The sequence below is a fragment of the Danio rerio genome, chromosome 3, assembly GCF_052040795.2.
Source record: "Danio rerio strain M-AB ecotype USA chromosome 3, GRCz13ab, whole genome shotgun sequence".
Classification (NCBI taxonomy): domain Eukaryota; kingdom Metazoa; phylum Chordata; class Actinopteri; order Cypriniformes; family Danionidae; genus Danio; species Danio rerio.
Window position 1 is genome coordinate 7,528,188 of NC_141023.1, and position 13,944 is coordinate 7,542,131.

Here is a 13,944-nt window from a genome sequence, read left to right on the forward strand (position 1 = left end):
TGCGCACCTGCCTCGGATCCCACGGAAGGAGCTCTGGACCATAAAAGGAGGACCGATGGCAGAGGAAGCCGAGAGAGGACCGGGCCCGGGCATGTTATTTTACTTTTGCTTTCAGTTTGACGGCAGTCTCCGCGAGGAGCTGCCGTCCGTTTGTTTTGATTTAAATGGCAGTCTCCGTGAGGAGCTGCCCTCATTATTATTAATAAATCATTTTAAAACTCCGTCGGTTCTCCGCCTCCTTCTTCCCGGCGGCCAAAGGGCCGTAAACTTCATTACAGCGCCATGCTAGCCACGATGGAAGAAATTGTCTTGCTTTTAGCTCTGTGAAATATGCCAAGTTCGCCCAACTTGAAAATGATTTTGAGGCGGAGGAGAAGGAAAATGGCCATCATTATTGCTTGCGTCTATGGCTTATATATAGTGTAATCCACCGACCTATCTGCCCACAGGGCATGTAGGCAGGTAACTTCAGCCGTCGACCACTGACCACTTTCCTTCTCCATGTTTCCTCTGTTGTTGTTGTTTCAAGAGTTCACACTTAGCTGATGATTTACAAAGCTTATTTGGCATGCTGTCCCGGGAGAGAGCCCCGAGCTCAAGGGCTCCTCGAGCCCGGGGCTTCCTCCCGTTGGCAGAGCAAGAAGGGAGCCTGAGCTCGGTGGATCTCAGAACTCCCCTGCCGCTGTAGCTAAGGGAACGTAAGGAATTAGACCGGCTTGATTGTTAAGTATGTTGAATGTCTTTGGATGGTGGGAGGAAACCGGAGAGCCCGGGGAAAACCCACGCGGACACGGGAAGGACATACAAACTCCCCACAGAAACACTCACCGGTCCTATCGAACTAGGACCGGCAGTATTCTTGCTGTGTGGTTCACAGTGCTAACCACTGGACCGCCGTGCCGCCCAATTACAGGTAAAGGAGGAGAATAGGGGAGGAGGGGGGTTTCTTCCAAACGAAGATAAAGTGAACTGGAAACTTAGACTATTTATGGTGCCTTAGGGCTCATATGATTGGAAGATTAGTGATTAGCAAATGCGAGACTGGACGTGATAAATCATAAGCACGTGATCCTCTCGAAATTAGTTTATGAATAAACTTCACTTCAAGAGTTCACACTTAGCTGATGATTTACAAAGCTTATTTGGCATGCTGTCCCGGGAGAGAGCCCCGAGCTCAAGGGCTCCTCGAGCCCGGGGCTTCCTCCCGTTGGCAGAGCAAGAAGGGAGCCTGAGCTCGGTGGATCTCAGAACTCCCCAAAATGCAGAATTAATCGCTCGGGACAGCAGCCGCGTATTCGAAGAAAAAACCCCCCCAAAAGGCAGGAAATTTAGAGCTATATCCGGCTGCTGGATATAATAGAAGAAAAGAGGTTAAATGCATGGGCATTAATTAGATAGGATTAATAAGGGTGAAAAGAGGATTCTAATAACTCTTGCTGGAGTTAGAGTTTGAAGGAACCCCTGCGGGGGTCATGGTTTTCGGGGTTAAGAAGGGGAGAATAGGTGGTTTGAAGCAGTGAAAGAGAACTTTGAGTGAATCTTGTGGGAGTTGGAGCTCTAAGTGACCCCTGCGGGGGCCAGGGTAGAGTGAAGGTATGGAGCAGAGAGTGGAGGAGAGTAGCTCTTACGAAAGATGGAGCTTTGTGAGAGTTTGAGTTTAGAGCAGCCTCTGCGGAGGTTAGAGCTTGAGGGTAGGGTGTAGATAGGAGTGACCTCTGCGGAGGTTAGAGCTTGAGGGTAGGGAGTAGATAGGAGCGACCTCTGCGGAGGTTTGAGCTTGAAGGTAGGGTGTAGATAGGAGCGACCTCTGCGGAGGTTTGAGCTTGAAGGTAGGGTGTAGATAGGAGCGACCTCTGCGGAGGTTTGAGCTTGAAGGTAGGGTGTAGATAGGAGTGACCTCTGCGGAGGTTTGAGCTTGAGGATAGGGTGTAGATAGGAGTGACCTCTGCGGAGGTTAGAGCTTGAGGGTAGGGAGTAGATAGGAGCGACCTCTGCGGAGGTTTGAGCTTGAAAGTAGGGTGTAGATAGGAGTGACCTCTGCGGAGGTTTGAGCTTGAGGATAGGGTGTAGATAGGAGTGACCTCTGCGGAGGTTAGAGCTTGAGGGTAGAGAGTAGATAGGAGCGACCTCTGCGGAGGTTTGAGCTTGAAGGTAGGGTGTAGATAGGAGTGACCTCTGCGGAGGTTTGAGCTTGAGGGTAGGGTGTAGATAGGAGTGACCTCTGCGGAGGTTTGAGCTTGAGGGTAGAGTGTAGCTGGGAGGAGCAATGAGTGGAAGAGAGTAACTTTTGTGAGAGTTGGAGCTTGAAGCGACCTCTGTGGAGGTCAGAGCTTGGGGGTAGAGTGTAGATAGGGGGAGATAGGTAGCAGTGAGTGGAAGAGAGTAACTCTTGTGAGAGTTGGAGCTCTGAGCGACCTTTGTGGAGGTCAGAGCTTGAGGGTAGATTGCGGATAGGAGGAGATAGATATCAGTGAGTGGGAAAGAGGATTTGGATAACTCTTGCGAGAGATTGGGGCTCGGAGCGACCCCTGTGGGGGTCAGAGCTAGAGGGTGAGTCATAAGGAGAAGAGAGGTAGTTGAAGTAGAGTGAAGAAGTTTTAGCTTGAGCGGACCCCTGCGGGGTTTGGAGCTTGGAGAAAGAGTCTAGGCGGAAAAAGAATAGGTAACATCGTGAAGAAGAAAGGACTGTGGCCGCTATGGCCGAATCCTGCGAGAGTTGGAGCTCAAGGGGGCCCCTTCGGGTGTCTGAAGAGTCTAGACAGTAGAAACAAGATCATTAGAGGTAGAGTGTAAAATAGATTAGTTGGGAGTGGAGTGTAGAGAAGAAAGGAACGAGAGGCTGAAAAGTAGGGTTATAAGGATAAAAGATTTGGAAAAGTTGGAAGAAGGGAACAAGCACAAATATAATACATATGTACAAACGCAGTAAATGCGCAAAGAACATGTGGATACAAACGTCTGCATCTGTAAATAGCTATTGGTGATTGCAGAAGATGCTAACTGCAATGGCCCTTGAGGGAGTCCTTGGCAAACATGTAAGGGTGCCATGGGTGGACAATTGGGCTTCTGCGGGGTTTGGTTTGGATGACTCTTGCGAGAGTCGAGGCTCTGTTAGACGCCTTTTTGAGTTGGAGCCGTGTGAGGAGGTGCTTGGGGGTTGGTTAAAGCCTGTTGGGCTTTCTTGAGGTGGTATTTACTGAGACGTATATAAGATTTGAAAACTTCAGAAGACCAGCGACCAAGGGTCTGGATCTGATGGTGTGAGAGCCCGTTGTAGTGGCTGCGCCAATCCTGAATGAGTGGCTGGAAAAGGGCTCTGGGAAAAAACCTGATAGGCGAAAGATTTCTTTAAGGTGTTTTTGAAACCAGAATCGAGATACTGGACGGTTAGCGTCATCAGTAAAAAGCGGGGCCAGTGGGTTAGCCTCTTGAGATTTTCTAGGCTAAGAGGGTTTGGAATGGGCGTGTAGGTGAAGGAATATTGAAAATGAGGATAGAGTGTCCTCTCTGGAATTAATCTGTTTTGCTTTGTTTGATAAGGAAAGAGATAGTTTCCCTGTCTTGCAAAGCTAGATCTGAGATGGTGGGGTGGAGTAGAGGGTTAAATTTGGATGTAACTGTTAATTCAGAACATTTAAGAAACCCCCCAAAAAATGCTAGATTGAACATAGCATCTAAGGTGCGGGCTGTATGGGAGGAAATGTAACCTTTACAGAGGGTGTAGATGCATGAGGTAAGGATTTTGAGTGTAATGGGTTGTCTAGCATGGTATGGAATTGTTTGAACGAATTCCATGCTGTGAGGTAGGCATTGAGGGTTCTGGGAGCTATTGCTTGTAGGATAAGAGATAGAGAAGTTTGATGAAGATTATGAAGTGGGTGGTTTATGGAAATATCGTTACTGAATAAGGAGGGACCGGCGTTGGGTGAGGGTCTGCTTCCGGGGCTAGTTGCCAGAATATCTGCAAAGAGAAATGAGAGAGAGAGAGAGTCAGCGATTTGGTTTTTGCAACCAGGTACATGTTCAGCAATCATGATAAATTGTTTTTTAGCAGATATCCAGATAAGGTGTCTTAAAAATGGCATAAGCGATTGGGAGTGGGAGCGTCCTTTGTTAATGCAATGCACTGTAGCTTCGTTATCGCAGTGAAAGAGAATGCTAGATGTAGACCATTCGTCCCCCCACAGGATGGCTGCTGCGATGATAGGGTAGAATTTGAAGAGGGCTGAAAAACATTGGTCTTTGGAATGGAATTACAATTGGGTTGGCCATGTTGAGACAAACCAGTGTCCTTTATGTTAGCCACTGTAACCTATTGGAGGGGCAGCGTCTGTGTATGTGTTGATGTCAATAGGGGATGCAATCAAGTCGCTGTAGAAAAAGGAACAGCCGTTCCATTGCTTAAGGAAAGAGATCCATAAGCAAAGTTCATCGCGACTGGGTTTGGAGAGAAAAATTGTTTCTTCTAAACCATGAACTGTGGTGGATAATTGATGGAGGTGGGAAATGAAAGGAATAATGCGCATAGCGAAATTTAGATGGCCGAGAATTGGTAGGAGTTCTCGTTGTGTGCACATCTGTTTTTCAAGGAAAATTTGGGATAGAGAAATTATTCGATTGATTTTCTCTTTAGGAAGGGATGCTTGGAATTTATGCGAGTCTAGATTAATACCCAGAAATTCGATTGAAGTACTGGGTCCTTCCGAGATCAGCGAAAACCTGCTGGGTGATCGCTAGGTGTTTGGCTGGAGGAGATGACGGGGGGGAAATAAGAAAATCGTCTAGAAGGTGAATGAGGTATGGTATTTCGTAAATATTAGACAGAATCCAGCATAAAGCTTCTGACATTATGTCAAATATTTTTTGGGTTGCTTTTGCATCCGAAAAATAGAATTGATTTCGCCAATAAATGCCAAAAGGTGCCAGAAGTCTGGGTGGATTGGCATGATTTTAAAGGTAGGGGAAATGTCTTCTTTGGCTAGCCAGGTGTTACGACTGGCTATCTTTATGAGAGAGATCTCTTGATCAATGTCGTAGTAGTTAAGTAAATATTCGTCCAATGGAATAGTGCTGTTAATGCTAGGAAAGGAGCAATTGTGTTGGGACGAAAGGTCGACTACAAGGCGTTTTTGCCAGAACATTTTTGAGTAGCGACACCAATGGGGCTAATGCGCGAGATATTAAAAGGAGGAGCCTTGGAGTTCCAATCATGAAGTTGTTGTCGATTTCTTTTTAATAAGATAATCGACGGTTTCAGGTTCGGAGGTTGCAGACTGCAGGTTAGGACAGATTGGATAAAGTGAAAAATGGAATGTATCCTTTGTGAAGAGGATGTGGAGTGTAATAGGTTGGATGAGGGTCAGCTTCTGGAGCCAGCAGTCATGATCTCTAAAATAGAAAAAACAAAGAGAATCAGAAATTAAATCTTTGCAAAATAATACAAGTATGGCAGACATGAAAATTGTTTTAGTTTATATCCATGCGAGGCATCTTAATAAGGGCATGGGCGGCTGTAAATGGAAGCGCTTTTGATAATGCATGGTCCGATGACTTCATTGATACGATGTGCAAGGATGGTAGGGGTGGGTGTTCGTCTCCTAACGGGATGACAGATGAATGGAGAGCTGAGGACATGGGATATGGCTAGTCTGGTGGTCCTGGAAAACTGGTACCCCTTGAAGACTGAGCATGTGAAGTGATAGTGAAGTTTAAATTTGTATTTATAACAGTCAAGTGGGAAGTTTGTTTCTTTGCCGTTTTCACATCCGACTGACTTGCTATGTAATCTTATATGACGCTTGTAAATCAACACATGAGTCGCTGGCGTATTACAATTGGACTTCTGTGCTTGATGGCATAATGTTTTTCAATAGCTTGTTAATATATTTACTGGTTGGGTAATAATCTTTTCAGAAGTTAAATGTCAAATGGATTTTTTTTTTTTTTTTTTTTTTTTTTTTTTTAACTAAATTTACAAGCTTGTCTGGCCTATTCATTCATAAGGTCTTTGCAACAGAGTCAAGAGAGAGGGCGGGACCATCTCCAGTCTTTTAGCTCATTGGATGGAGACGCTTATCTTTACAGCTATTGGCTTAAGGAGTTTCAGTCGGGCCATGCAAAAGGTGCAAAAAGCCTGGCGGCCATTTTGTTGATCAAATTCAACATTGTTTGTGGCTGGAGCTGCTGCTCTGCTGAACACATTCCAGCAAACAATCTGTTAAACGATGGATAGCATGTGTACTGCTAGGAGAAGGTGAGGGTTCCGTTTTATTGCAATAGCTTTGGAGTTTGGCTTATATCTTGCTGGGAAATAAGGTTGAAGACACAGCAGATGCGTTGTGGAGGCTCTTTGAAGTGGAAGGTTTTGGAGTTGTTGTTTAAGCTGTTGATGAAATTGTTGGAGTTGTAGTTGTTTGAAATGGTAGCAATAGTAGTTGTTGTTGTTGTTGCTGTAGCTTGTATATTGTAGCTTGTAGATTGAAGCTTTTAGATTGTATATTGTAGATTGTAGCTTGAAGCTTTTGTAGCTTGTAGCACTTGTAGCTTTTGTAGTTGATGAGCAGAGCAGAGCGTTCTTCCAAATGAAGATCCTGAAGATTGTAGCTTGTTGCTGCTTTAGTTGTCCATGCTGGTTTAGAGTTGGTTCTTCAACGGAGCTAGCTACGGTGAAGCTGCTTCTTCCAAACGAAGATAAAGTGAACTGGAAACTTAGACTATTTATGGTGCCTTAGGGCTCATATGATTGGAAGATTAGTGATTAGCAAATGCGAGACTGGACGTGATAAATCATAAGCACGTGATCCTCTCGAAATTAGTTTATGAATAAACTTCACTTATCGTGTCGGCGTCTTCGGAGTCGGTCAATAAATCTGATCTTCCTGTTTACATGATAGTCGCATTGTCACCTATCTGATTTATATCTGATTTATTTCTACATATGAAGGAGGCCTGAAACTGATCTCTATATATCCGAATGCATGCGTGTTTACACGGTCATAGAACAGATCCGATCTGCGTCACATATAAGCAACAAATCAGAATTGGGTCACATTTAACTGGCAGTGTAAACAGGGCCTTAGTCTTGTTAGTTTGCTTTTGTGTTGGCTTAAGATGGAGAAAATTAAAAAATATTAGTTAATTATTCTTAAAAATGCAGTAAATAATTTTATTGATTAACTTGTTAAATTAGCAAAGGTGTTGTTTAATAGAGATAAGTATGAAGGTATGAACCAGGTAATCAAAGCAAATGAGAAAGTCCCTATTAACTCAGCATGAAAATCGCAGTGAGGAATGCTACCGTACAGGTGGACTTGTACAAAGGCTGGATCTAAAGCAAATACGGCTTTTATTTACACGTCATTCGAATCTTTTCATGAGATGACATTTAGACAAGTTGAAACTGTCACATAAACATATTAAAACATGCCAGTAGTTTACAGTCACTGCCAACGTACTGTAGGCATCTTGCCAGGAGCCTAGATTTAGCATGGACAGAGGGGATGTGTCCCTATCAATAATCATCAACTATTGACATGTCCCCACAAATAATTTAATTCATTCATTTATTTTCTTTTCGGCTTAGTCCCTTTATTAATCCAGGGTCACCACAGCGGAATGAACCGTCAACTTATCCAGCACATGTTTTACGCAGCGGATGACCTTCCAGCTGCAACCCATCTCTGGGAAACATCCACACACTCTGATTCACACACATATACTACGGAAAATTTAGCTTACCCAATTCACCTATAGCACATCTGTTTGGACTTGATGAGGAAACCCACGTGAGCACAGGGAGAACACGCAAACTCCACACAGAAATGCCAACTGACCCAGCCGAGGCTCAAACCAGCGACCTTCTTACTGTGAGGCAATCGTTCTACCCACTGTGATTCCCAAAATTTACAAGTTAAAATATAATAACGTGGACATAATTAGTAAAACGTAACTAAAAGAAGCATGGCGTCCAGAGTTCATCAAACCACAGTTCAGGTCACTTCTTGTCCCGGTGCTGTTCAGCACAAACACAGTTTCACACCACAGATCTTTCTCATAGGTTCTGTTTTTCACAGCAGCGACATTAAACGTCTCGTACGGAGGAATGAGCACCTCTTTCTCCTCAGGATACTTTGAGTACTTCGTCAGATTCGCACCTTCACAAGTGTAGATCTCAAAACAAGACACGTTTCCGAAAGCCTGAATTACTGTTCGATTAAGAGACGAGGATGAAAACGAGCTCAAGCGAACCTCTCTGCTCTGAGCCTCAAACTGGAGATTTGTCCCACGATACGTTAGAAAGCATCTAGGCTGTGTTTTCTTCAGAATCTGAACGGCTTCTGTTAGCAGATAGTGAAGAGAATACCATTTAAACGTCCCGCTTATATAAGTCTGTTTCTCAGTGCGAGTGGCTTTAGTGAAATCACTGTACACACTTGAATCTTTGTTAGTATAAACATAAAGAGCGACCGAATGACTCATTGTCAAGTTATCTTCAGGTTTCTTTGCATTCGCTTCTGCATCCTGCCAAGTTTTATTAAACTCAGCTGAAGCAGATCTTTCCTTCGGTAGATAGTAATTCTCTGTCTTGTTCGTCATTGTCTGTGTACATCCCTTATACTGATCATCAACTGAATTCAGAGCCATGTCCAGTGGATATATTGTTCTTACAGGAGCAGCTGATGTGTGATCCTGCAGTGACAGGAATCATCATGATCAGATCATCAGTGTTGATGTGTGTAATAATATTCATACTAGAACACAAGCTCACCTGTAGAGCAGCTACAATGAGGAGAAGAGCTTCAATCGTCATCTTCATTCAGTCTGGAGAATACAGAGAAGATGATTAAAGAGAAAAAAAAGTCACTGAAATTAGAGTTTAAGCATGGATTCAAACTATTTTGTTGATGTATTACTTTAAAAGCACTCTTACCTGAGAGTACCGTTGTCTCTAGTCTTTCTTTTTTTCAGGAGAAGATCAGAAAAGTCAGACGCTCGCAGCCTGACGACAACAACTGTACAAATCTACAGATGGGAAGGTGTGTTTTGTACATTGCAATTCATCCATGTCTGTGTGTGTGTGGGTGAGAGAGAAAGAGGGAAAGAGAGAGAGAGAGTTTCCGTAGAAGCAATAAATGATCCATTACTATACATTGTTTGTCTCAGTTTGTAAAGTTGAGACAATACTTGAACTTCAAATATTTTAATATAATGAGGTTTCAATATTGTCCTAACTTAACAAATTATTATTTTTTTCTTATAGTGTGTACACTCTCAGAAATAAAGGTACAAAATCTGTCACTAGGGCAGTACATTTTCAAAAGGTACATTTTTGTTCCTAACACATCCTTAAAGAAAGATATTAATACATAGAAAGCATAAATGTGTACCTCACAGTACTTTAAAGGTACAAACGTGAACCTTGAATGTACAAAAGTGTTCCCAAAAGGGGTAACACTTTACAATAACAGTACAAGAATAATGAGGTATTAATATGTAAACTAAACATTAGTTTACTATGATTTAAGGTATGCACTAATCATGAATTAACTTTAACTACAACATGATTCACATGAGTTCAACCCAGGTTCATCGTGGAAACGTAGTCCCGCAGACGTTTCTGGAGATCGCGCAATACGTCCAGGGAGGTACGTATTTGTGCAGTTTTTGTATTCGCAAATCCGCATGCCGTTTGCGACCGCGTTGTTCTCGCGCGAAAAGCCACCAGAGGCTGCTGTCAAGCGACCGACTGGCCGAGTGACTGAACGATTTACTGGGCAATCGGCCGCCCCCGGCCACCCTCCTCCTCCTTCCCTAAACCCAAGTGACGGTTAACAAAAGCCGTCCAGAAAAGCAAAAGTCCTTGTCCCATTTTGACCGAGTTTTTGATTTCGCCGCATTCTTGCTCCATCACGAACTCGTTCACTTTCAATTTATTGAATTCTGTTTTTCATCTTACCTGATTTCTGGAACCTTTCTTCCCCGGACCCGAACCCGGTCGTCGCCGTGGGTGGCTCCTCCTCCTCCGCTCCGCCGACGTAACACCATGAGCTAAGCGGACAAACTGGTTGCGGCGGGAAAGCTCTTCACACGGAGGTGAGCGAGAGAAAAAAACAATTGCGGCCATACGTACCTCCGCCCACATAAATCGCGGTCTCCAGAAACGTCCACGTTTTCAGAATGAGCTTGGGTTGCTTGAGTTCATGTGTGAAAAACAGCTACCTTAATTACTTGTTAGTACATGTTGTTAATTAATGTATTTATTAACAATTAAGTCTAAGCTAAATGTACCCAACATGAACTCATGAGCTGTTAATGTATAGGTATGTCATGACTACCTGCAGGAGTAGCCATAAAGGGCCAGAGAAATGTGGATTTTGAATATGACTATATGAAAGCCACATTTCAAGCATTTGTAAACTGGAATGGGCAGTGGTCGAAGGCCAGTGCCATGAAGACTCTTGGATACAGAAACATGTTGTTGGGACATGGAATGTCCCCTCACTGGTAACCTGACCAAGAAATAGTCGGGTTCACCTCCATGCACAATTTGGGCTCTAGAAAACAGCTGGACTGTCTTCTACTCTGGATTTGCTCGTAGAGGGATGGTGTAAGCTTGCTTATAGCTTTTACAGCTCAGCTGCAATGTGTCAGAGTTTTCCCCGGGATTTTTCGGGAGAGTTACTGTGTGGAGAAGCCTCAGAGAAATGTACCGCCCAGACTGTTGCATGCCCAGAGTGAAGCATGGGGGTGAATCAGTGATGGTTTGGGCTGCAGTATCATGGCATTCCCTAGCCCCAATACTTGTGCTAGATGGGCACCGGGTCACTGCCAAGGACTACCGAACCATTGTGGAGGACCATGTGCACCCAATGGTCCAAACATTATATTCTGAAGGCAGTGCTGTGTATCAGGATAATAATGCACCAATATACACAGCTCAGGCACCTCAGGAATGGGAAACAGTGCTTCACTAACACTGCTTATAGTGGAACTGGGAAGCTGTTGACCTCGACTAAGAATGTCGTCAGACAGTGTAAGGAATACTTTGCATGTGACCATCCAACCATGGTTGCAAAGTGTCACAATGCCTTGCAAGCATTTTTTTGTTTTGTTTTTAAAAGAAGTCTAATAGATGTCTAATAGAGTCTGTCATCTAGGCCAAAAAAAAGGCTAAACTTTCAGTGAAAATCTAATAGCCCAAAACTAGACTAGTCATCAAGTAGACAGATTACACAGACTTTACATGTGTAGCTATTTCTTTCTTTCGTTTATTTGATGACTGGTCTAGTTTTGGGCTATTCTTAGATGTTCATTAGATTTGAAAGCCAAAGTTTAGCCTTGTTTTAGCCAAGTTGGCTACGTTAAGATGTCTATTAGACGTCTATTACACAAAATTGTTTGCTGGGTGGTTATATTGATGGAAGTTGGAAAGTTTTCAGGTGCTCTGTAATATCTTTGCGCCTGCTGCAGCCATGGTATATCATTCATAAAAAGTCGTGAATTGTAGTGAGACTGCCTTTGAAAAATCTCTATTTAAGGATGAAAGTGTAACCCCAAAATATTGTATTTTGCTTCAATATTTATACTCTGCTTGATACTTTAAATTGTAATAAATATTTATAATTTAACTCTTATATATTTTTTAATAAGGGCACAAATATTCTTTTTTTTTTACATTTAGAATCTCTGAAAAAACGTATTAAAAATATTTAACTAGACTCCCGCCTTTACTTTCAAAATGTATACAATCACTTTTAATTGTAATTTTAAATTGAATGTCTTGTTTAGAAACCAAATATACACTGGATATGTCGGAAAACCTGCCTGCCAATGAAACAGTTGGAGAGAGTTCACACTTGAGTAATAGCATTTGTTTGGCGTATTTCTTTTTATGAAGGTCAAAACAAGATGAACTTGATGAAAAAGATTAACTCCAGGTTCCAAGGATATCAGGAACCAAGTTTCTGAGGTATAAATCATCTTTCAGTTAGTTTCGCGTGAAAAAGGTTGACTGTATCACAACCATACATTTCAAAAGTCTAAACAAGTTTTATTTTCATGTGGATCATAGACCATTTATGTAATAATGGATCAACAAAAGCTGAAGTGAAATTTGAAATGTTGCTGAGGTTTCAGTGTTGGAGAAACTGATTTTGTGAATATGATTTTTTTCAGTGCCTGCTGCAATCTTCAGATCATTTTACTTAAAGCTGTAATGTGAATACATTACTAAAAAGAAGACCAATTTAAAGCTACCTAAAACCAAGATCTGGACAAGATCTACAGGTTGTTATGACCCAGTCAAGAAACTGCAAATTAATTATCACATACAATCTAACAACACAAAATACATTAGCTTTCACTTATGAGCTGAATCTTTTCTCTGCAAATATAATTGGCAATCGAATGTTTCCTTGTCAAGTTATCCCCAGATTTCTTTGTATTTTCTTCTTTTTGACAAGCCTGATTAAACTAAGCAAAGGCAGATCTTTTCCTAAAGTTCTTTTACTTCTAACTGCTAGAACTATTTGCCATATCCAGTGTTTAATATTCACGAGAACACAAGCTCACCTGTAGTGCAGCTAAAATGAGAAGAAGAATGAGAAGAAAATGTTCGTTCAGTCCAATGATCTAGAAGATACAGTAAAGAGCAGATGATGAAAGATAAAAAAGCAACAGCTTCTCACAAATATGAAGCTCTTGCAATTCGAATATACAGGCCTAGATTTGCACATTAAAATTGCATTCATCAGCACTAATGTACATGTTTTACTGATCTTTTACTTAAAACCAAACTTACCTGAGAATACTGTTGTCTTCAATTGACGGATTATGTGTTTTCTTTATTGTATAATTTGGAGGGAAGATCAGAAAAGTTAGTTACATTTTTAATATTTTTAATCATCTGTGTGTGTGTGTGTGTGTGTGAGAGAGAGAGAGAGAGAGAGAAAGAGAGAGAGAGAGAGAGAGAGAGAGAGAGAGAGAGAGAGAGATGAAAGATTCCATTGTTTGCCTGAATTTGTAATGTAAGGTACCACCCACCGGCTCAGCAGTGGAATCCAGCGCCGTGGGTGAAGGTGACTTGTGTGTCTTTCCTCGCACTTCTGTGAAATGTCACTTGGTCTATTGAAGTTTTGGTTTCCAATTGATATGGACTCCTTCATTGTTTTTGATCTGAATTTTAAGTGGCTGGGCCTCAGGAAGGGGAAGCAGATATTCACCAATGCTGCTTGTAGTGGAAGTCGGAACTAAGCGTGTTGTCAGATGATGCAAGGAAGGATTTGAGAATCTCCTTAATCCCACTGACTTGCCCTCCTTTGAAGAAGCAGAGACAGGGAAAACAGGGGTTGACAGCGGGACAGTGGCAAGACAGCAGGGGAGGATGAGATCTGAGTACCTCAAGTCTCTAGATGTGATGGGACTGTCTTGGCTGACATGACCCTACAACACCACATGGAGGTCAGGGACATAGGTTGTGCTCGCTATTTTTAAAAAGGGAGACTTAAGAGTGCATGCCAACTATAGGGGGATCATAGTCCTTAGCGTTCCCGGAAAAGTTCATGCCAGATTTCTTTAGAGGAGAATCCAGCCAATAGTGTCCTTGGATTCAGGAGATATTTTTGGACAAAGTTGGATACAGTTCTTTGTCCAGCAAGAGCAGGGCTGCTCAACCCTGTTCCTGGAGATCTACCTTCCTGCAAAGTTCAGCTCCAACCCTGATCAAACACACCTGAACCAATTAAACAGGACCTGAACAACACTTGATAATTACAGCCAGGTGTGTTTAATATGGGTTGCAACTGAAATCTATAAGAAGGTAGATCTCCAGGAACAGGGTTGAGCACTCCTGGGCAAGAGGAACACTGGGCCAGCTACCTAGCCTCTGTAGGGTGCTCAAAGGCTTGTTTGATTGTGTCCCTTGTGGCATTCTGTGGAGGGTGCACT

At 42.6% G+C, this 13,944-nt stretch overlaps 2 protein-coding genes across 2 annotated transcripts in view; both read right to left on the reverse strand.

The window, feature by feature from the left end:
- The window catches only part of rbfox3b (RNA binding fox-1 homolog 3b), a 997,536-nt gene that overhangs the window by 235,803 nt on the left and 747,789 nt on the right, over nucleotides 1-13,944 (reverse strand). The gene's annotated exons all lie outside the window — the stretch shown is intronic.
- On the reverse strand, nucleotides 7,329-12,948 carry LOC141374980 (ecto-ADP-ribosyltransferase 4-like). Its single transcript, XM_087243842.1, has 5 exons — nucleotides 12,800-12,948; nucleotides 12,571-12,630; nucleotides 8,930-9,066; nucleotides 8,768-8,820; nucleotides 7,329-8,688 (listed from the first exon to the last, which is right to left on the reverse strand). The coding sequence occupies exons 4-5, from the start codon at nucleotides 8,813-8,815 to the stop codon at nucleotides 7,903-7,905; spliced, it is 834 nt and encodes a 277-aa protein (XP_087099968.1). The 5' UTR covers nucleotides 8,816-8,820; nucleotides 8,930-9,066; nucleotides 12,571-12,630; nucleotides 12,800-12,948; the 3' UTR covers nucleotides 7,329-7,902.